This window comes from Phialemonium atrogriseum (assembly GCF_030411735.1).
Source record: "Phialemonium atrogriseum strain 8032-3 unplaced genomic scaffold QBC33scaffold_38, whole genome shotgun sequence".
Classification (NCBI taxonomy): domain Eukaryota; kingdom Fungi; phylum Ascomycota; class Sordariomycetes; order Cephalothecales; family Cephalothecaceae; genus Phialemonium; species Phialemonium atrogriseum.
Window position 1 is genome coordinate 171,314 of NW_026848175.1, and position 18,401 is coordinate 189,714.

The 18,401-nt window shown below is 56.3% G+C and overlaps 8 protein-coding genes across 8 annotated transcripts in view; 2 read left to right on the forward strand and 6 right to left on the reverse strand.

The window, feature by feature from the left end:
* Positions 1-410: 410 nt before the first annotated feature.
* Positions 411-1,044, reverse strand: QBC33DRAFT_519319 (uncharacterized protein; the record flags this gene model as incomplete). The annotated part of the gene is made up of 2 exons (XM_060426285.1): positions 411-800; positions 949-1,044. 2 exons carry the CDS (start codon positions 1,042-1,044, stop codon positions 411-413), a joined length of 486 nt encoding a protein of 161 aa, XP_060278958.1.
* A 1,072-nt stretch (positions 1,045-2,116) lies between these two features.
* Positions 2,117-4,887, reverse strand: QBC33DRAFT_563546 (FAD/NAD(P)-binding domain-protein; the record flags this gene model as incomplete). The annotated part of the gene is made up of 4 exons (XM_060430294.1): positions 2,117-2,182; positions 2,249-2,842; positions 2,923-3,504; positions 4,876-4,887. The coding sequence occupies 4 exons, from the start codon at positions 4,885-4,887 to the stop codon at positions 2,117-2,119; spliced, it is 1,254 nt and encodes a 417-aa protein (XP_060278959.1).
* Positions 4,888-4,893: 6 nt separating this feature from the next.
* QBC33DRAFT_574006 (thioredoxin-like protein) lies at positions 4,894-5,972 on the reverse strand (the record flags this gene model as incomplete). Its single annotated transcript, XM_060430730.1, has 6 exons — positions 4,894-5,029; positions 5,111-5,227; positions 5,305-5,377; positions 5,458-5,671; positions 5,767-5,793; positions 5,845-5,972. The coding sequence occupies 6 exons, from the start codon at positions 5,970-5,972 to the stop codon at positions 4,938-4,940; spliced, it is 651 nt and encodes a 216-aa protein (XP_060278960.1). The 3' UTR covers positions 4,894-4,937.
* Positions 5,973-6,147: 175 nt separating this feature from the next.
* Positions 6,148-9,706, reverse strand: QBC33DRAFT_500653 (ATP-dependent DNA helicase chl1). The gene is made up of 4 exons (XM_060425678.1): positions 9,162-9,706; positions 8,504-8,956; positions 7,722-8,444; positions 6,148-7,666 (listed from the first exon to the last, which is right to left on the reverse strand). The coding sequence occupies exons 1-4, from the start codon at positions 9,324-9,326 to the stop codon at positions 6,305-6,307; spliced, it is 2,703 nt and encodes a 900-aa protein (XP_060278961.1). The 5' UTR covers positions 9,327-9,706; the 3' UTR covers positions 6,148-6,304.
* A 248-nt stretch (positions 9,707-9,954) lies between these two features.
* QBC33DRAFT_581551 (ribosomal protein L18e/L15P) lies at positions 9,955-10,707 on the forward strand (the record flags this gene model as incomplete). Its single annotated transcript, XM_060431272.1, has 3 exons — positions 9,955-9,986; positions 10,202-10,288; positions 10,377-10,707. The coding sequence occupies 3 exons, from the start codon at positions 9,955-9,957 to the stop codon at positions 10,705-10,707; spliced, it is 450 nt and encodes a 149-aa protein (XP_060278962.1).
* A 277-nt stretch (positions 10,708-10,984) lies between these two features.
* Positions 10,985-13,018, reverse strand: QBC33DRAFT_551395 (kinase-like protein). The gene is made up of 2 exons (XM_060429178.1): positions 12,505-13,018; positions 10,985-12,437 (listed from the first exon to the last, which is right to left on the reverse strand). The coding sequence occupies exons 1-2, from the start codon at positions 12,782-12,784 to the stop codon at positions 11,242-11,244; spliced, it is 1,476 nt and encodes a 491-aa protein (XP_060278963.1). The 5' UTR covers positions 12,785-13,018; the 3' UTR covers positions 10,985-11,241.
* An 86-nt stretch (positions 13,019-13,104) lies between these two features.
* QBC33DRAFT_551396 (condensin-like protein) lies at positions 13,105-17,532 on the forward strand. Its single transcript, XM_060429179.1, has 5 exons — positions 13,105-13,555; positions 13,682-14,193; positions 14,252-14,517; positions 14,586-17,072; positions 17,176-17,532. The coding sequence occupies exons 1-5, from the start codon at positions 13,320-13,322 to the stop codon at positions 17,344-17,346; spliced, it is 3,672 nt and encodes a 1,223-aa protein (XP_060278964.1). The 5' UTR covers positions 13,105-13,319; the 3' UTR covers positions 17,347-17,532.
* The window catches only part of QBC33DRAFT_551401 (GRIM-19), a 1,851-nt gene continuing 916 nt past the window's right edge, over positions 17,467-18,401 (reverse strand). The window contains exons 3-4 of the mRNA XM_060429180.1: positions 18,054-18,206; positions 17,467-17,945 (exon numbers count right to left, since the gene is read on the reverse strand). Of these exons, the coding sequence (XP_060278965.1) occupies positions 17,897-17,945; positions 18,054-18,206 (202 nt within the window). The 3' untranslated portion in view covers positions 17,467-17,896. The remainder of the gene's footprint in view (positions 17,946-18,053; positions 18,207-18,401) is intronic.

Below are 18,401 nucleotides of genomic sequence, written 5' to 3' on the forward strand. Positions count from 1 at the left end.
TGATTCTCCATCGACCTTTCCTTTCCGGATGGGTTTGACTCCCGGTCGACCTTTCCTTTCCAGATGGGTTTGATTCTCGGTCGACCTTTCCTTTCCGGTGCTGCAGGTAAAGATGAGGTACCTAGTCACCGGCATCCTACCCGCTCTGGCCAATGTCACGGCGCTACGAGAATGCAAATAAAATCGCATTGCGCCAGAAAGCATGTTCATTCCTTGACCGTTTTTGTGTATCCACCTATGCGTCTATGAACAGCTATTGCTTATGAAGAGGATTTGATGCAATGCCAATGAGGAGAGGGAAGTGCCAAGTGGAAGTGGGAAAGGCCAAACAAGCATGCAGCGGGTTTGGAATGCCTCCACACAGGTATATTTTCCCTCCCGTTCCCCCAAAGCTACCGTCGCGGAACAACCTAACCCATATAGGCCCGGCTACCAGGAGATCCATCGGAGCCGTCATCCTCCTCGGCATTCTCCTTCTTGACGCCGGACTTCTCGTCCTCGCCCTCGTCCTTGACCTCGTCCTTGACCTCCTCCTTCTTGACCTTGGCGGCCTTGGGCTTGGGCTTGGCGCGGCTACGCTTCTTGGTCGGCGTCTCCATGGCGGCGTCGGGCTCGTCATCGTCTTCGTCCTCGTTCTTGACGCCGGCGGCCTTGCTGGCAGGGGTCTTGCGCTTCTTGGCGCTGGCGGGGGACGGCGTGACCATGTCGGAGAAGAGCTTCTTCTTAATAGCACCCCAGGCGTTGGAGGCGCTGCGGACGTTGGTCATGCCGCACTCGGCGGCCAGCTTGGTGTAGTCGATCTGGGAAAATGCATGTCAGCGGGATTCAGGAGTTTGTGAGGGTAATGTGAGATCGGATGGGCGTGGAACGGAAATGGGGAAAAAAAGCAGCGAAAAAAAAAAAAAAAAAAGGATGGTCCGCGGAGGGGTGTCAATAGGGTAAACGAACCTCAGGCTGGCTCTTCATGCATTTCCAGGCGTTGGAGAGGATCTCCATCTCTCGCTCGCTGAGCATCAGCTTGTTGCTTTCGGGCTTGGTTGCCATGATTTCTGATGTTGATGTGGTTGTTGTTGCAGGACCTGGAGAAGGTGGTCAGCGAGGTGAACCAGTGACAGAGAAGAGGAAGACGTGAATCTTGCCTGATATGAGAGATGCGGTGTGATGTAGCTTATGATGGCTGCCTTGCTTAACTTCGAAACGGTGCGTCAGCAGAACGTAGGGCGAGGGAGAAAAGATAGGTGCGGATGATGTTCTGGTTTATGTGAAATGGGTGGTATTTTATGGTGGTTGCAGTGGGAAACGCTTGCCTTGGGAGGATGCAAAAGGTCAGGTCGGTCTCTGGTGGTTAGGCAAACTTTACAATGGTCCAAGATGTGATATCAGGGGATTCAGGTGATGTGTTGAAAAGAAAGGGAATCCGGATATTTTCCACTCACCAACAATACCTTTGTGCTTCCTTCCTTTCCAGAAGACTTCTTGGGTTTTCCAAAGATGCGGTACTTGGATTGTCCAGGCAGGTGCGAAATATTCGAATTCGCATGTGTGGTGTGAAAGTGTGTGGTGTGTTCTGAGGATTTTGATGTTTTTCCAACCCTTCTCCAATGGAGCTCATCGCAGCGACACATCTCTGCCCAGGGTATTTGTGCCTGCACTTTACCTTTTTCCACCGCTTTTCTTTTTGACCGCCTTACTCGATCGATGGTATTTACCTTCCACACCGCATCCGTTATTCCATCATCACAATCTGCCCGAGTCCCCTCAAGCAGCCTCTTCTTCCGCACCATCAGATTCTTCCTCGGGGTTTCATCAAAATGTGGCCGGGTATGTCACCAAGTCTTCTCCATTGGGGACTTATCTGACCTAAGCGCCTGAGACGGTGAGGCAGTCCTCTTTCCTGGGTCCTAACTAATTCACATTCCACGGCCACGGGGACGAATCGCTGCGCTCTTGGGCATTCCATCCAGTTCTTCCACTGCGGATGGCCAACAAAATAGAAAGGCCCTCGAAACAAGCCCACCCGCCGACTGCGGCCTAAGAGACATCGACGCGCCCCTCGAATGGATAAGGAATGGAAGAACCTCGACTGGCCTGGAAGATTGATGCGACGTGGCCGGTGTCATTGACTAGTCGATGGGCCAGTTGTGTAATGCTGGGTAAAGTCATACTCGATGCTCGACCATTTCTAGCAACAACCCTTGTCAGCAACGCGTCGTCCCGCTCAGCAAGGAATGCGCTTGTCGGAACCTACCAGGAAGAACTTCTTTCTCGCATGCTCGTCTCCCTCCAGCTCTTTCAAGATGCCAAAGAACTTGTCCGTCTCGAGAACTGTCCAGGGGTCGGTCTTTGACAGCCGATTCATATTCTTGATGCTTCTCTTGTCGACGAATTCCATGAACTTCTCCAGCCTCACCTTCTCGTAGAGGTCAAGGATTTCATCGCCCGCCTTCCCCTCGTACAGCCCGATCAGGCACTCGGCCAGACCTCCAGCATCCAGGACAGCTGTCATGCATCCATACCCGCCCCAGGGGTTGCAGACGTGGGCAGCATCGGCAGCGAGCAGGATGCGGCCCACTCGCATCTTCTTGACGCACCTGTTGTGCATATTGTAGATGTTCGTCTCTCCGATGCGGTACTGATCCGGCTTCGGATTCCCAGGCAGCATCTTCTCCAGCCGCTTCGGACGGCGCTCAAGGTACTCTTCATCTGTCAGGCCGCCGACATCGCCGTAGGTCACCCGCCAGAGACCGCCCTTTCCCCGCCGTGCGATGAGGCCCCAGGTGTCTTGGTCGACCATGTAGTTGCCCCCTTCCCAGCCGTGCTTCTCAAAGCCATCGTACCACACCTGTTGGACATCCAGTCAGCCACTAACCAAACGACACCACTCTCAAGGCCTCTACTGCAGGGAGCAAGCAAACCCCTCACATTCTGCACAACAATCTTTTGATCAAAAGTCTGGCCGGGCCACTCATGCCCGAACAGCGACTTCCTCACCGCGCTTTTCGCCCCATCACACCCAATGACATAATCCGCCTCGAACCGCTCCTTCCGCGCCCCCGTCGCCGATCCAACATCCACATCCGCCCACGCGACGCCCCTCGCGTCATCCTGCCCCACGCCAACAACACGATGCTCGAACCTCACCTCCACCAAGCCAGCAAACCTCTCCCTACAATGGCGGAGCATGATCTGCACCAGCTCCCCCAGCGGAATAACCGTCATGCGGTCCGGGTGCCCCGCCACGGGGTTCAGGTCCATCTCGACGAGCCTCTGGTGGTCGGCGACGCGCCACCACGTGATGGTCGGGTAGGACGGGATGGACGCCGCGCGGATGTCGTCGAGGATTCCCGCGCGCCGGAACACGCGGGTGGCCGGGACGCCGTACTGCGTCGCGCGCAGGCGCGTGTCCAGGTGCGGCCAGGCCTCGAGCACGAGCGAGGGGATGCCGTGCTGGGCGAGGAGGATGGCGAGGATGAGGCCCGAGGGGCCGGCGCCGGCGATGAGGACCTGCGGAGGGTGTTAGGGTGGGGGGTTGGCATAGGGGGTTTCTGGGACTTAACTTCTTGAAGCCCTTGGGCTGGGTTGGGTCGCCGTGGGATCCCATCTTGACGGAGTGGGTGACTAAAGTTCTTGTGGGGTAATTATGGAGTAGCCTTGAGCGAGGAACAAGTGTCTACCTACCTAGGTAGGTATGCAACGACCTGATATATGTGAATCTTGAAGCACCGTTGCCGCCTACCAAGCCTTGATCAAAATCACGCGGTCTAAATTACTTGGGCTGCACGTAGCCCCGCCTCCTTTCCTCTTTACCGTGCTAGCAGCCGGGGATCCTCTCCATCTGAATTTCCCCTCCAATCCCCCGCATTTCAAGCCCCGAATCTCAATCTGATGACGCAACTAGTTCCCCATTTCCCCATGGCCCCCCAGCGCTGACCCCATCGCACCCCTGAGAGTGGCTTCAACTTCGCCCGAGGAGATGGCTATTAATGCCAAAAGTGGTTATCACGCTTCAAACGAAGGTGCTGTGGCGGGTTAACTATGCCGAAGGACCCTTGATTCGTTTTTAGCAGTCAGTCTTTTGCCCAGCGACTAGTGCTACCGGCAAGCGCTATTACTTGTCGCTGCAGTCAGCGTATAATTCGACGGGATTTGAAGACGGTCGCTGTCTACCAAAGAACTCAAAGCTGGGTAATTAGAGGTGTCTCCGAGGATACGAGAGGAAAAGGAGCGTTGAAAAAAGAGTGAAGGAAATTATTGTCCCAACTCGAGGTTCAAACTATTTCCGGATTTTACCAAGTCACTGCTGAGAGAAGCCATGAAGTGAGCGAAACCCAATTCGAGGATGTCTTGTCACCAGAACTCCGGAGTGCACGGCATGAGGCTTCGAGAACAACTTTCCGCGTTGGTCGAGGCCAGGCATCTGGGTCACATTGGTCGGGAGCTTTGTCGACAAATCGCCGGGCCTGGAAAGTGGATTCTTCGAATCTGCCGAGTTGTTGGCTGTATCCCATGCCACAGTGGGCTGCCGAACCGGACAAAAAATGTCCCTAGTGAGGAGCTGGAGTCCTGGTTTGACTACCCCAGGCTTGGCTACTTGGCGATAGCTGGCCAAGTGCGAATGAAACAACTTCAATTAGTAAATACTCCATAAAAATTCGGTATTCCGGCTGTCTGGGCGGATGGCAAGGAGCGATAATGCTGAGGTTTATGGAAATTCAACGTGATACAGAGTACATGTTGATGCCAGAGTACCCAACTTCAGTGATGACGGGTGGCAGATTAACGGTAATGTCGTTGCTAGGTAATTTAGATTGTAGACGGAAACCTAGGTAGGTATTCATGTTGTATATGGGTATATCGCATGTTCATCATGCTTACTGTCGAGGACATCGTCGTCTCCGGACTCGCCTGGTAATTATATGACACCCCCCTTCCTATTTTCATGTCTCCAAGCTCTCGACTGGCAAGAGGAAACCGGAGAAGAAGTCGCCAATCTTGTCGACATCTTCAAGTGCACAGATCTTGGCCGTGTCTGTATCGTTTCAGCACGTTGAGTGAGCTCATGGGGACGGGGACCGGACCGGGCCGGGACCAAACTCCAAAAAGCACTTACATTGATCCGGCCGCACAACCAGCAACGCACCGACCTTGGGGTCAATCCTGTAACTGTCATATACGAGTCCGTGGCCAGAGTTGTAGCTCTCTTCATCGACGAAGACCTTGTGCAAACCTGTGGAACAAGATCAGCAACCCAGTTGGGATACAACAACAAAACCCAACAGCAGGGCAGGCCTACATTTCACCGGCAGTCGGCCGGCAGCGCCTTCAGCAGCTGGACGGCGCGGGCATCACGGAATCGCACGACCTGAGTGCTGGGGAACTTGATGCCGACAGTCACACCGGCAGCCAGGCGTCCGTCGTCCGGGCCAGCACGGCGAGACAAACAGATATCACACTTACCAATACGTATTTCGCATCATAAACCTCCTCCACCCCGTTCCTCACAGCCGTGACCCAAACACAGTTTGCGTCGGGGTCCCCCGCCATCGCCTCATCAACCTCGATGCTCCTCACCTCGTACCCATACTCGATCGGCGGCACTCCACTCCTCCCCAGCTCCCCAATCATCAGCTCATTCAGCCTCGCCTGGTTAAGAATGACATCCGGGTGGTGGCTCAACGCAGTCTCCTATCAGCCGCAGAATGCGACCTCCTAATCCCCCCACCACCACCGCCGGCAGACCAGAACGCGACCTCCAGCACGTGTTACGCTTCCTTGAGCGTGTCCTCGTCTATGCTGAAGCTGTCAAACACCTCGACTGTGCGGCACTACACGCCGTCGGCCTACCCGACCTCCAGCGCGCCGGGCCGTCGCTCCAGCACCCTGTAGTCGACGCCGTGCCGCGCGAGGCAGATGGCGGCGCAGAGGCCCGCCGAGCCGCTCCCGCATATCAGGACATCGACTTTGGTGGACATTGTTTGCTGGACGGAGTGGGTGAGTGAAGGTTGCTTGGAGATGGACCTCGGGCGTTGATTATATATGTGTGGGGCTGGTCGGATTCGTCGCGGTCGGCAGTTGCAACAGTTGGCGTCGGCACGGCGACCGGCTTGCACACGGGGCGGATTTCTGAGGTTGTAACGGCGCAAAATGGTGCGGAGCTAAGCAATGGCGTAGAACCGCGTGTGCAACCACCGGAATTGGAAAATAGGTATGTACAGTACGGTACATACTGCAGTGTCACTCTCGTCTCGACATGCAATTCACCTATAGTACAGTACAGGCAGAAGTGTCACACGCGGGTTACTCTCTACAGCTGTTCCTTCTTCCCTCGAAAGAAACCACTCAACGCCCCCATCAGCCCCTGCAGCCCCTTCTCCTCGCTCCCCTGCGCCATCCCCCCGCGGATCCACCCGGGCAGCTTCCCCTGTATCCTCTCCGTGCCGAACCGCCGGTCGACGAGCACGATCGCGGCATAGTCGTTCTGGTGCCGTATCGCCCTGCCGATGCTCTGGTTCACGGCCCGCATGCACGCGTTCTCGTAGAAGTCCCTGGCAGCCTGCTTGGCCGCTGCCGCTGCCGCTGCCGCTCCTTCGCGTCCAGCAGGTGGGCCGTCGGTCGTCGGGCTACTGGTTAATCGAGCCAGAGTCGAAGATTCGATGTACTCGAGCCTCGCCTTCCACTCCGGAGAGTTGATGTTCGGGTACGGGAGGCCGATGATGACGACGCACCGGCCCAGCCGGTCGGAGAAGTTGATCCCCTCGCTCATTTTGCCGCCCACGACGCTGAGCAGGAGGGCTCCGCGAGCGCTGGACGTGTTACTACCCCCCGCTCCTCCCTCGCCCAGAATTGCGGCGCTGTATTCCTGAAGCACTTCCTCGCTGGACCCTCCCTTGGTCTCCCTGAAGACGGCCTTCTTCGACTCCAGCCGGTCCCACAACGTCTTCGCGCCAGGGCCGCCCGCTGGATCGGGGGCCTCCCACGTCGCTACCACTTCGTCGAGGTAGCCGTAGCTGGGGAAGAACACGACGACTCCGTCCGGAACGGCAGAGCAGATGTTGAGCATCGCAACTCCAAGCTGGCGTATCATCCCCTTGTTGCTGCGCTTCTGGAAACTGAACTCGAACACACCACTGCTTGCAGAATCACCGGCTGCATTTGTCTTTGCAGTGTTGGGCCGCATCGAGGCAAGCGTCCAGACACAGAGGTTGGAGCTCGGGATGACGTGCCCACAGCTGAGGGTGGTGATCTTGTCCACACCTAGATATGGGAAGAGATGGGCCTTGTAGTCGTCAAAGGGCGACATTGTTCCTCCAGCGAGGATGACCGCCCGCGCACTCGCCGCGATCGAGGAGAATGCGTGTGTTGGCGATAGGAGGAGATAAGAGAGCTTGATATCCGAAGGCGGGCCAGGTAGCCTCTCGTAGAACACGCGACCTTCGCTGGACAGGTTGGTAAGTGCCGCGAGGAAGGACTGAAGAGTGTGCAAGACCGGTGTCGAGGATGTTTTGTGTGTTGAGGAAGCTTCCGACTCTTCGATGTGACTCGCGTAGCCTTCGACCTTGTATGCCAATTTCGATTCTCGGATATATCCTATGAGCTTGTAAAGATTCACCTGGTCGGCCCCTCTCCCCTTGAGGAGAGTATTTGGATCCGTGATTCCCCGGTCGCCCTTGGGAATAGCATGTCAATGGGAAGCCACTCGCGTCAGTTATCGGGGCACAAACCTTGACCTTTAGAGCACCATCCAGCCACTCGCTCAGCGCATCCACGACTCGAACAACCTGGGCAACCATAACTCGGTTCTCGCCCTTGAGTTTTTTCCCAAACCTCTTGACGTATATGCCGAGAATCTGCCTTGCCTTCCGCAGTTCGCTGAGTCGGATGTCGGCCGCATGCACGTTCGCCACAGCATCCATGATGTTGTGTGCCTCGTCGATGATGACAATATTACCTTCTAATTTGATGCCGAGAGCGTCCCTGGCGCTCTTCTGTAGAAGCAAGGGATATGGAAGAGTGATAATCTCCGCACCTGGTATGGCGGTCCGCGATGCGTAGTAGGGACAGACTTGCAGTGACTTGCCAAGCTGGAACATATCCTCGATGTCCGGAAGGGTGGCCAAGGCTGTGTCACGGAATTGGTGCGTATTACTTAAGTTATCCGACTTGGGTACAAACGGGCATTTGTCTTTGGATTTTGGCTGCTGGAGCTCCGTACATCGATCGTTGATCGCACTCAACGAGCCAAGTCGTGCGACGGATGGATTAACGCACAGTCTTTGACGGGAGGAAAGTGGAATGTGCTTCACCCCCTCCCCGTGTGGACCGGTTTTAGCTTCTTCGCGAGTCGAATCGGCCATGTTGGGGGGCATGGAAGGAGGGAAGACGGGCCGACGAAGTTCGGAAATGAACTGCGAGAGCTGAGAATGTGTTCTCGAAGTGTAGAAGACCTGGACACATAAGCTTCTGAGCAGCAGCCGGATATCTGCGGCTCTGGGCAAGGGTTCACCTTGAGTTCGTCATCCTGCTCTTCTTCCTCGTCCTCCTTCTTAGACACGCCGAGACCGACCTTCTCCATCAGAGCCCTTGTCTCTTTGCTGAACATGGACATTGGATCATCGTCTCCAACTTCATCGTCCTCATTCCAATCATCGAGAAGGAACTCGGCTTCCTCGTCGGTGGTTGCATCTTTAGTCCTTGAGGTGGGTTCCTCTATCCGTCGCCGCTTATTGCTACGCTGCTCCATCGACTTTTCTTTTGCCCGAATCCTCGCCAGTCTTGCTTCTCTTTCCTCCCACCGTGTTGCCAACTCGTCGCGTTTTCGACGTAGAGTATGCTCAATAATCCAGTCTGGTTCGCCCTCCATTCCTGCCTTCGAAGTATTGATTGATATTTCATACTGCTCTTTCTTGTAGTTCCTCAACCATGACAATGCGGAACAGATGAGCGAGAGAGATTTTCCCTACAAAGATGGGTTAGTCATTGGGGTGGCAGGCCCCTTTGTATGGACAGAAGGGCCAGAAGACAGAGGAGTGTTTCCGGCATCAACCACATATCCTCGCAAGGGGAAAATGGGCTTGTTCCGTTATTGAGGCCATGACATTACGAGAGCGGACATATACCGGATATAGGATAGAAAGCTAATAGGCGAGCTGGATGCCACATACCGTTCCCGTAGGACTCTCTAATATGCCAACTTGGCCTTCGCCTCGCTGCAGCACGTCGTAAACGGCGCGCATGAACTGGAGCTGGACATCGTAAGGAGTGAAGGGGTGATGGAAATTGATAATCTCATTGTCGCTAGTCAGTGATGTGAGTTGGTCCGGTGCCATTGTAGAGCTTCTGGGATGCCCATTATAAGCGCTTTGCAAAATCGCTGCTGACTCGAACCAACCGGGCAGCTGTGTGGAAAAGGGGGATTTGGGAGGCACTCGACTCAGAGTGAGCCTTCTCCGGGGGTCACGTGATATTGCCGCTCTCAAGCCGTCGCACAGGCGAGTACGGACTGATTTCAAGACAGGATGAGGCTTCTCGGCTGTACTTGGGCTGAACCGCGGAATTGAAGATATCGGATGTACTGATGTGGATATGAAGGGGGAAAGATCCCAGGAACCTCAAGACGGTGCTCGCGTCCGGTGAGACTCCGGTAGAGGGTACTCGGGAATCAGGTACCCATGTACGATGCTCCTGAGAGTGCCATGAATAATAAGAGTGGTCCGTGCCTGTGATGTGATTGCAAATTCAAGCTCACCTGACGAGGCACATGGCATATTATCGGTTTAGGGTCCAGGGCTGGCTAACCCCATTGCCGACCCACTCGCTTAATCAATTTCATTGGGCGCGAGACTTATCAAGGCCACACGGAGAACCACCCACACCAGACCTGGAAATTCGGCCGACTTCGAGGAAAATTTCCATCAGCACATCAACAAACCATCAGCATCTCAGGCCGCCGTCAAGATGCCCACCAGATTCTCGAAAACCCGCAAGCAGTACGTCTACTTACTTCCCGAAGCCTTGCATCCCGAATACCTACCTGCTGCCGTGAAAGAGATGGATTCGATGTCCGGGGAGGAGATTCCTTCAATCGCGACGCGGGGCAGTTTGGGAGGACCTCGATGAGGTTCTCCACGGCGGCAGCAGGAGGAGGGCAGACAATGGATGACCGGAACGAACAAGCTTGCTAACGTATATCTTCTCTCAACAGCCGCGGCCACGTGTCCGCAGGAAAGGGTCGTGTTGGCAAGCACAGGAAGCATCCAGGTGGTCGTGGTCTGGCCGGTGGTCAACACCAGTGAGTCGCAGCCCGGAACCGCCGTCGAGATAGCAGCAGCTGCTCGGAAAACCACAGTGAGCCGATTGCTGACCATGCACACCCACAGCCACCGTACCAATCTCGACAAGTACCATCCCGGTTACTTCGGTAAGGTCGGTATGCGGTACTTCCACAAGCAGCAGAACCACTTCTGGAAGCCCATCGTGAACGTCGATAAGCTCTGGTCGCTCGTCCCCGCCGAGGTTCGCGACGCCTACGTCTCTGGCGAGAAGAAGGACACCGTCCCCGTCCTCGACCTCCTCCCTCTCGGCTACTCCAAGGTGCTGGGCAAGGGCCGCCTGCCTGAGGTTCCCCTCGTCGTGCGCGCAAGATGGGTCAGCAAGCTGGCGGAGAAGAAGATCACGGAGGCCGGTGGCGTCGTCCAGCTGGTTGCATGAAGGGGCTGCCGTATGGGACTTTCGGTTTTGCACAAGGCGGGGGAAGGGGATAGGTACCTGACCTGCTGAAGGGCGGAATAGGCCGGGCATCTTGGCAAGCAGCCACGCGGGCTCAAGAGGAAGAAACTCGGAGGCTCACTCGCTGGCTGGCTGGACTGGAGGGAGAAACCTCGGTCGGGCGTTTGGCATTTGCATGAAATGGATTCTACAAATGGTGTTCTGACTGAAAAAGAAAAGACATTCCCGCCACTTGATGATGACTTTTTTTTTTTTTTTTCCGCGGTGAGGCTCGTTGTTCACTACCTATGATGCTGGATCAACCGGCCAAGTTTCCACGACCTTAAACGAGCGAACCAATTCCAATCGATGACGAACCTTGGGTTCTCGCTTCAAGCCAGTTCGAGGGGAGCAAATAAAAGGTAAGCAATCACGCGACTAGTAGATGTACAATAATCTATACACACAGGAATATCAAACCCCTCCGGACTCCCACACATGCCAAAACTCCACCGTAATTACGCCTTCTTCCTTACTTTACACCTTGAGGATATCCATCTCGTCGTCCTCGCCAAGCTCCGCAGACTCCTGGCCATCCAGCCCCATGCGCAAGAAATCATGCTGCAGTGCCTCTTCGGCGCTGATCCTCCTGCTCGGGTCCAGGTCCAGGCAGCGGCCGAGGAACTCGAGGGCCAGCTTCTCCTCGTCGGTGAGGCCCTCACCCGAGTCGCTGCGGCACGTGCTCCAGAGGATGATACGCTCGAGCGAGAAGCCGGCGGTGCCGATGGTGGGGATGCTCGTCTCGAACATGCAGCCGTGCAGCTGGCCCGCGGCGCGCATGCGCTTCTGCCCGAAGATGGTGGCGATCTCGATCATGGCCTCGACGTCGTCGGCCGAGTTGAAGAAGGGGAACCGCCGCGACAGGATGGTCAGCAGGATGACGCCCGCCGACCAGATGTCGATCTTGGTCGTCTGCTCCGTGCACTTGAACAGCACCTCGGGCGCCCGGAACCCCCGCGTGCCGGCCCGGTTCGCCCGCCGCGACGGCCGCGTGTCGTTCTTGGGGTAGCCGTTGTTGGGCGCCGACGACGCGTGCAAGGCCGCGCGCAAGCGGGACTTGCGCGTCGTCGGGTCGTCGTGGCACACGCAAGGCTTGCAGTCGACGCCCTCCCGCTCGGCGAGTCCGAAATCCACCAGCACCCCGCGCTGCGTGGTCGGGTCGTAGAGGAAGTTGGTAGGTTTGATGTCTCTGTGGAGGATGCCGTGTGCGTGTACCCCATCCAATGCCAGGAACAACGCGCGCAGGTAGATGGCCGTGTCCATGATGGACATATTTCGGAAGTACTCCCTGAAGTCCGAGTGCCGAAAGTAGGGCAAGATAGCCACCACCTGGTCGGTTTGGCGGAAGGCCGTGATCAGTGGACACACCGAGGGGCAGCCGCGCAGGTCATGGAGCAGTTCGAGCTCGTTGAGGATCCGGTGCGGCGACGAGGTCACATAGATCTTCTTTATGGCGACATATTTGGGTCGCCGTTGCCGCTGGTGTTGTTCCTGCTGTCTCCTCTGTTGGCTCTGCAACTGGGATGTTTCCTCTAGGTTGCTGCTGGAGGTCTGGCTGACCAGGCGTTTGAGGGGAGGAGTTGACCACTTCTCGTTCTCTTTTTCTATGTCCCAGCCATTGTCGTAGCGGTTGTATTGGAGGTCTTCGGCTTTGTAAACGGTAGAAAAGGTGCCTGCCGACAATCGAGTGGTTAGCTTTTGAACTTATGCTTGGAACTTGGGCCAATTGGCAATCCATACCTTCTCCAATCCTCTTGATCAACCGGTATTTCTGTCGGAAGCCTGGGAAACTGTTCTGCAGCTTCTCCATGTCGATCTGGACGTTGGCATCCACCCTATCGTCATCCGAACTCTCGGAATAGTTCGACTCTTGACCGTCCAGGTCTTCTCCCCGGTGGGCAGCATCGTCTTCTTCGTTCCCCTCGGCCACATCCTCGTTCATCTCGGTATCTTCGGTGGACGGGACATCTTCGTGTATCCGAAATGAACCAGCTCGTCGACGGCGGATAGTTGCCGACATTGCAAGGACGAGGGTGGAGGGAAGCTCGAGGACGCTGAGGAGGGGAACCACACGTTTCGAGCCAGAGCAATTCAGGCCTCAGCGGCTCTGCATGAGTATACCGAGGAATGTATAGCTCAATCAATCAATCGACAGCAAATCCAGACGAGGAAACAATGGAAGCCAATTGGCAGGGATTTGCTGATATTTGGAGGGGTACATCTGGTACCTGTGAGGTATTCCATACACTCTGACGCGATTTTAGTTGGTGGTCAGTGCACTGCGGGGAGTCGCGTCGCAGCTTTTTCCAAAGAAAACAAACAAACCGTTGCTAAGGCGCAGACAACACAACTGTCACCCACACATCGAGAAGCCGAAGTCGAAGCGGTATCATCACGGCGCAAAGCTTCCATCTTTGTGCGTTTGGCACTCGGCTCCAACCGCCAGCATCCGATATTTTTGACAGTCCATTTCGCTGTTTCTTCTTTTCTTTCTTACTGACCTTCGTCTGCACCTGTCGCAGAGCAGCAAGCACCCCCGCCCTCCACCGTCCGCCATGGACAACATAAACTTCGACATCAACGATGCGCTCAAGCATTATATGAGCGATCCCGCCTCCATCCCCACCCCGGAGGCGGATGGCGCGCTGGTTGACTATGAGAGTGACCCGGAATCGCTGGCGGACAACGGCATCATTAATGGAGTGCTGAACCCCATCGTTGATGCCGTCGCCGAGAACCCGGACGCAATCACACGAAGCGCCCACTTTGACTCGTTACAGTTCCTTCTCAAGTGCGCCCCCATTTCTTCTGCCCCAGTATCATATTTATCCTTGGCTTTGTCTTCGTCTTCCTCTGCTCGCCCACGGTTGCGCCCTCCTGGACGAGAACTAGGTTCTGAGCTCTTCAAACAATCTAGATACACGTCTTTCCTCTCGGCCCACGCCCTGAGCAAGATATTCGACCTCATCACATCCGGGCTCGCCACCGAAGCCGACATCATCCACAACGACCTCGAATCCGACGAGCAGGAGCTCGTAGCGCATCACAAGCAGCTGCTCGAGGTTTACGGCTTCCTCCTGCAGTGGACAATCGCCGCCGTCGAGACCAAAGCCGCCGAGAAATCCTCGACAACATCCGCAGCACGCGGCCGCGGCAAGCCCCGGGGCAAGAAAGATGCAGCAGCCAAGGATAACAGCTGGGACTCGTCGGCCCAGCTCGAGACAGCGCTCAATACCATGTGCAAGGTGTTGCGACTCAAGCTGGGGAAGATCTTCCTCACCACACCTGAGAGAGATACCTTTGTAGGGCTACTTACGAGACCAGTCTACATGATTCTCGAGAGCGAGCAGCGGGCCAAGAACACCAGCATCCGCATGCACGCCTTCAAAGTCTTGTGTGTCGCTGTAAAGCATCACGGCCATGGATACGGTATGCACAGTCTTTCTATTCCAACAACTAGTGTTCACCTTTCTGACTTATCGAACAGCCGCGCAAATTTCAATCGTCCAGAACTTGACCTATTTCGAGCACCTGTCAGAGCCGATGGCCGAGTTCCTACATATCCTGGCAGAGCAATACGACTATCCACAGCTTGCGGACGAGATCTTGAGGGAACTCAGTAACAAGGAGTTCAATAGCAATGATACCAAGGGCCCCAAGTCTGTATCTGCCTTCATGATCAAGCTCTCCGAGTTGGCCCCGAGACTGGTGATCAAGCAGGTGACATTGATGGCCAAGCAGCTGGACAGCGAGGTAAGATTCATAAGTCATGCACCATTTCCCACCCTGTAGTCCAGCCTGGGAATCCTAACTCTTCACAGTCGTACACTCTTCGGAGCGCCTTGATCGAGGTGTTTGGAAACATGCTTGCGCATCTCACCAAGACCGACGAGCGCAGCGAGAACCACAAGACGCAGATGAATGCCTTCTTTGACGTCTTGGAGGAACGCTTCCTCGACATCAACCCTTACTGCAGATGCCGGACTATCCAGGTCTATGTCAAACTCTGCGATCTCGACCAGAAATTCCCCAAGCGGCGCCAGAAGGCGGCTGAGCTCGCCTGCCGAAGCCTCGAAGACAAGAGTAGCCACGTCAGGCGAAATGCCGTCAAGCTGCTCGGGACACTCATCAGGACACACCCGTTCACTGCCCTGCACGGAGCACAGTTGTCAAGAAAGGACTGGCAGGAGCGTCTCGAGAAGGTAGAATCGGAGCTCAGTGCTCTGAAGCCCCCTGCCGGCGCCCCCGGGCTGGGCGAAGACAAGGCCAATACCACTGTTGATAACGAGCTGCTTGACGAGGCGACTCAGCTAGAGTCACCTAAGAAGCAGGTCTCGGAAATGACCGACGAGGAAAAGATTGCGGCGATCCGAAAAGCCCAAGAAGAGGCTGCCACGTCTGAGGCGATTGAGAAGCTGACGCTCACCAAGCGGTACTACAGCGAGGCCTTGAAGTTCATCGACGTGCTGCACGAGGCCACAGGAACGGTCTGCCAACTCCTGGGCTCCAAGAACAAGAGCGAGGTCATCGAGGCGATGGACTACTTCGAGATCGGCGACGCCTACAACATCGAGCAGAACAAGGTGGGCATTCGGCGGATGCTCAGGCTCATCTGGACCAAGGGCAATAGCGACGAAGGCAAGGGCGTCCAGACACATCTCATCGATTGCTACAAGCGACTGTTCTTCGAGGCGCCCGACGCCTTCAGCCCCAATGATGCCGCGAACTATATCGCTCGCAACATGATCAGCTTGACCTTTGGTGCAACTCCGGCCGAGCTCACATCGCTCGAGCAGCTGCTGAGCACGATGATGAAAGGCGGCATGATCTCGGACATGGTCATTGCCAAGCTGTGGCAGGTGTACGGCGTGCAGAGGCGGGAAATCTCGCGGACCCAGAGGCGAGGCGCCATCATCGTCCTCGGCATGCTCGCCACCGCCAGCCCGGAAATAGTCGTCGGCGAGATGGAGACCATGCTCAGGACAGGTCTCGGTGCCCATGGACGCGCCGATCTGCAGCTGGCAAAGTACACTTGCGTTGCTCTGAGCAGGATCAACCCTACCGGCCGGCAATCCAAGGACTCTGCGGTTAAGTTCTCCAGGTTGCCTAACGAGCACGCCGTCCTCGCCAAGCTCGCTGCTATCACCGAGGTGCCGTCCGAGAGTAAGGAGTGGTTCGGCGTGGCCGAACAGGCCATCAATGCCATCTACGCCGTCGCGAGACATCCCGACGTTCTCTGCTCCGAGATTATCCGCCACAAGACCAAGCAGGTCTTTTCCGCGCCTCAGAGCTCCCGGCCCAGCTCGCGCGACGAAACCCAGCATCCAGAACCCAACTCGGGCGCCGGAGACGAAGGCGAGGACGGTGCAGAGACGACAGTTATCGGACCATCGCAATCTCAGTCGTCGTCGGCCGCCAAGAAGTCGAACAACAAGGACGGCGTCATCGCGCTCTCGCAGCTCCTCTTTATCGTCGGCCACGTCGCCATCAAGCAGATTGTGCACCTCGAGCTATGCGAGCTGGACTTTAAGCGGCGCAAGCAAGAGAAAGAGAAGAATGCCGCGGCAGCCTCCCTCTCAGCCTCGACGTCATCGCGGAAGTCGGCCGCGGCGAAGGACAAGCCCCAGGACCAGGAGGAAGAAGGGGACGAGCTTGACCTCATCGGCGGCACCACGGAAGACGACTTCACCGACGCCATGGCGCACATCCGGGAGCGCGAGCTCCTCTTCGGACCCAGCAGCCTGCTCGCCCTCTACGGCCCCCTCGTGTCGGAGATCTGCGCCAACAACACGACCTACAAGGACCGCGGCCTGCAGGCGGCGGCAACGCTCTGCCTCGCCAAGCTCATGTGCGTGAGCGCCGAGTACTGCGAGGCCAACCTCCCGCTGCTCATCACCATCATGGAACGCAGCACCGACGCGACGGTGCGGTCCAACGCCGTCATCGGGCTGGGCGACATGGCCGTCTGCTTCAACCACCTGATCGACGAGAACACCGACTTCCTGTACCGGCGGCTGGCGGACCCGGAGCCGAGCGTCAAGCGCACCTGCCTCATGACGCTCACCTTCCTCATCCTCGCGGGACAGGTCAAGGTCAAGGGCCAGCTGGGCGAGATGGCAAAGTGCCTCGAGGACGACGACAAGCGCATCGCCGACCTGGCAAAGATGTTCTTCTCCGAGCTGAGCACAAAGGACAACGCCGTGTACAACCACTTTGTCGACATGTTCAGCCTGCTCAGCGCAGACCAGTCGATACAGGAGGAGAGCTTCAAGAGGGTCATCAAGTTCTTGCTTGGGTTTGTCGAGAAGGTAAGCCTTCGATCTGTCTTTGACCAGCTGTCTAGACGTCTTCTTTCCCCTTTCTCTGAATCAAATCTACACCGTGCCATGACTGACGATACCCCCAAAACAGGACAAGCATGCCAGGCAGCTGGCGGAGAAGCTGGCGGCCCGCCTGCCGCGCTGCGACACGGAGCGGCAGTGGAGCGACGTTGCGTTTGCGCTGGGCCTGCTGCAGCACAAGAACGAGGATATCACCAAGCTGGTGTCGGAGGGGTTCAGGGTGGTCCAGGCTTCCGCTTGAGAAAGTGGTGTGGAGTTTGTTGGTTACGTACCTACCTTTCCTTTGTTTCCTTTATCCTGGGGCGTCGTTGGCGTTTCGGGGATATCCTGCGCGGGGTTGGGATGCGTGTATGCCATGGTGGAACGGTTGGTTGGTTGTAACGATAACCGTATGGACAGTAATTATGACAATGCTTCTTGTCCTGAGACCTTGCCTTCGCTGCTGTGAGTGTGTTGTACGTGCCGAGTCCTCCTGTATTTGCCGATCTGGTGATTTGGTAATTCGACGACCCCCTTCAACAATGAGCAAGGTATTTGTTCAGACGTCAACAAATCAGGACCAAGATCCTTCAGCTTCTTTTCCTCTTCATTTTCACAGAAATTCCATTCCATGGGCCTATTCTCCCAGTCAATCAGCCGTACGTATATACAAACAACCCAGCCGGATTCCTACCCCCGGGCAACTAATCCCCATCCTCCCAGACCTCTTCCGGTAGACGTAGAAGGCACCGTTGTAGGCTTCCAGGCCCGTTCAACTCCCGCTCCACTCCACTCCACTTCCTTCCGCCAATCTATTTTGACCGGTCGCTGGGCGTGACAGCGAATGTCGGGCGGACGTATCTGCAGATTCCCAATCATCGATCAGTCCTGGGGGAAGTCCATTAAGGGGTAGAAGGACGCCAGCGAAAAGACAAGGGACAAAAAGGGTGGATGGAGAATAAAACTGACCTATCGCCATGGTAGACCTTGAAGTTCTCGCCCATGAGCTCCTTCTCGCGCGCCTGGTCGGCCAGGTGGCGGCGGACGAGGTCGCGGTCCTCCTCGGCCTGCAGCACGGGGATCAGGTGGATGCGGCTCCACATCTTCTCGCGGGCGTACTCGCTGTTTTTTTCGGACTCCAGGTTAGCTTTTTCCCTGTAGGAGAGAAGGAAGGGGGGGGGGGGGGGGGGGGGGGGGAAGGGGGGGGGGGGGGGGGGGGGGCAGGCAAAACTTTTGCGCGCGGAACCAAATTACCACCGTGAACCACCCGGCGGCCATGTGGCGGCCCCCGCCCCCGAGGGGGGTGGGGGGGGGCAA

What these genes read in the sequence shown, in the direction of transcription:
- QBC33DRAFT_500653 (XM_060425678.1), bottom strand. Translation starts at nt 9,326, where the DNA reads ATGGCACCGGACCAACTCACATCACTGACTAGCGACAATGAGATTATC. An exon ending in TAGAGAGTCCTACGGGAACG is followed by an intron (nt 8,957 to 9,161) that starts GTATGTGGCATC and finishes CCATCTTTGTAG; the next exon opens with GGAAAATCTCTCTCGCTCAT. An exon ending in AGCAGGATGACGAACTCAAG is followed by an intron (nt 8,445 to 8,503) that starts GTGAACCCTTGC and finishes TTATGTGTCCAG; the next exon opens with GTCTTCTACACTTCGAGAAC.
- QBC33DRAFT_551395 (XM_060429178.1), bottom strand. Translation starts at nt 12,784, where the DNA reads ATGTCGGCAACTATCCGCCGTCGACGAGCTGGTTCATTTCGGATACAC. An exon ending in GATCAAGAGGATTGGAGAAG is followed by an intron (nt 12,438 to 12,504) that starts GTATGGATTGCC and finishes GATTGTCGGCAG; the next exon opens with GCACCTTTTCTACCGTTTAC.
- QBC33DRAFT_551396 (XM_060429179.1), top strand. Translation starts at nt 13,320, where the DNA reads ATGGACAACATAAACTTCGACATCAACGATGCGCTCAAGCATTATATG. An exon ending in GCATCACGGCCATGGATACG is followed by an intron (nt 14,194 to 14,251) that starts GTATGCACAGTC and finishes CTTATCGAACAG; the next exon opens with CCGCGCAAATTTCAATCGTC. An exon ending in TGCTTGGGTTTGTCGAGAAG is followed by an intron (nt 17,073 to 17,175) that starts GTAAGCCTTCGA and finishes CCCCCAAAACAG; the next exon opens with GACAAGCATGCCAGGCAGCT.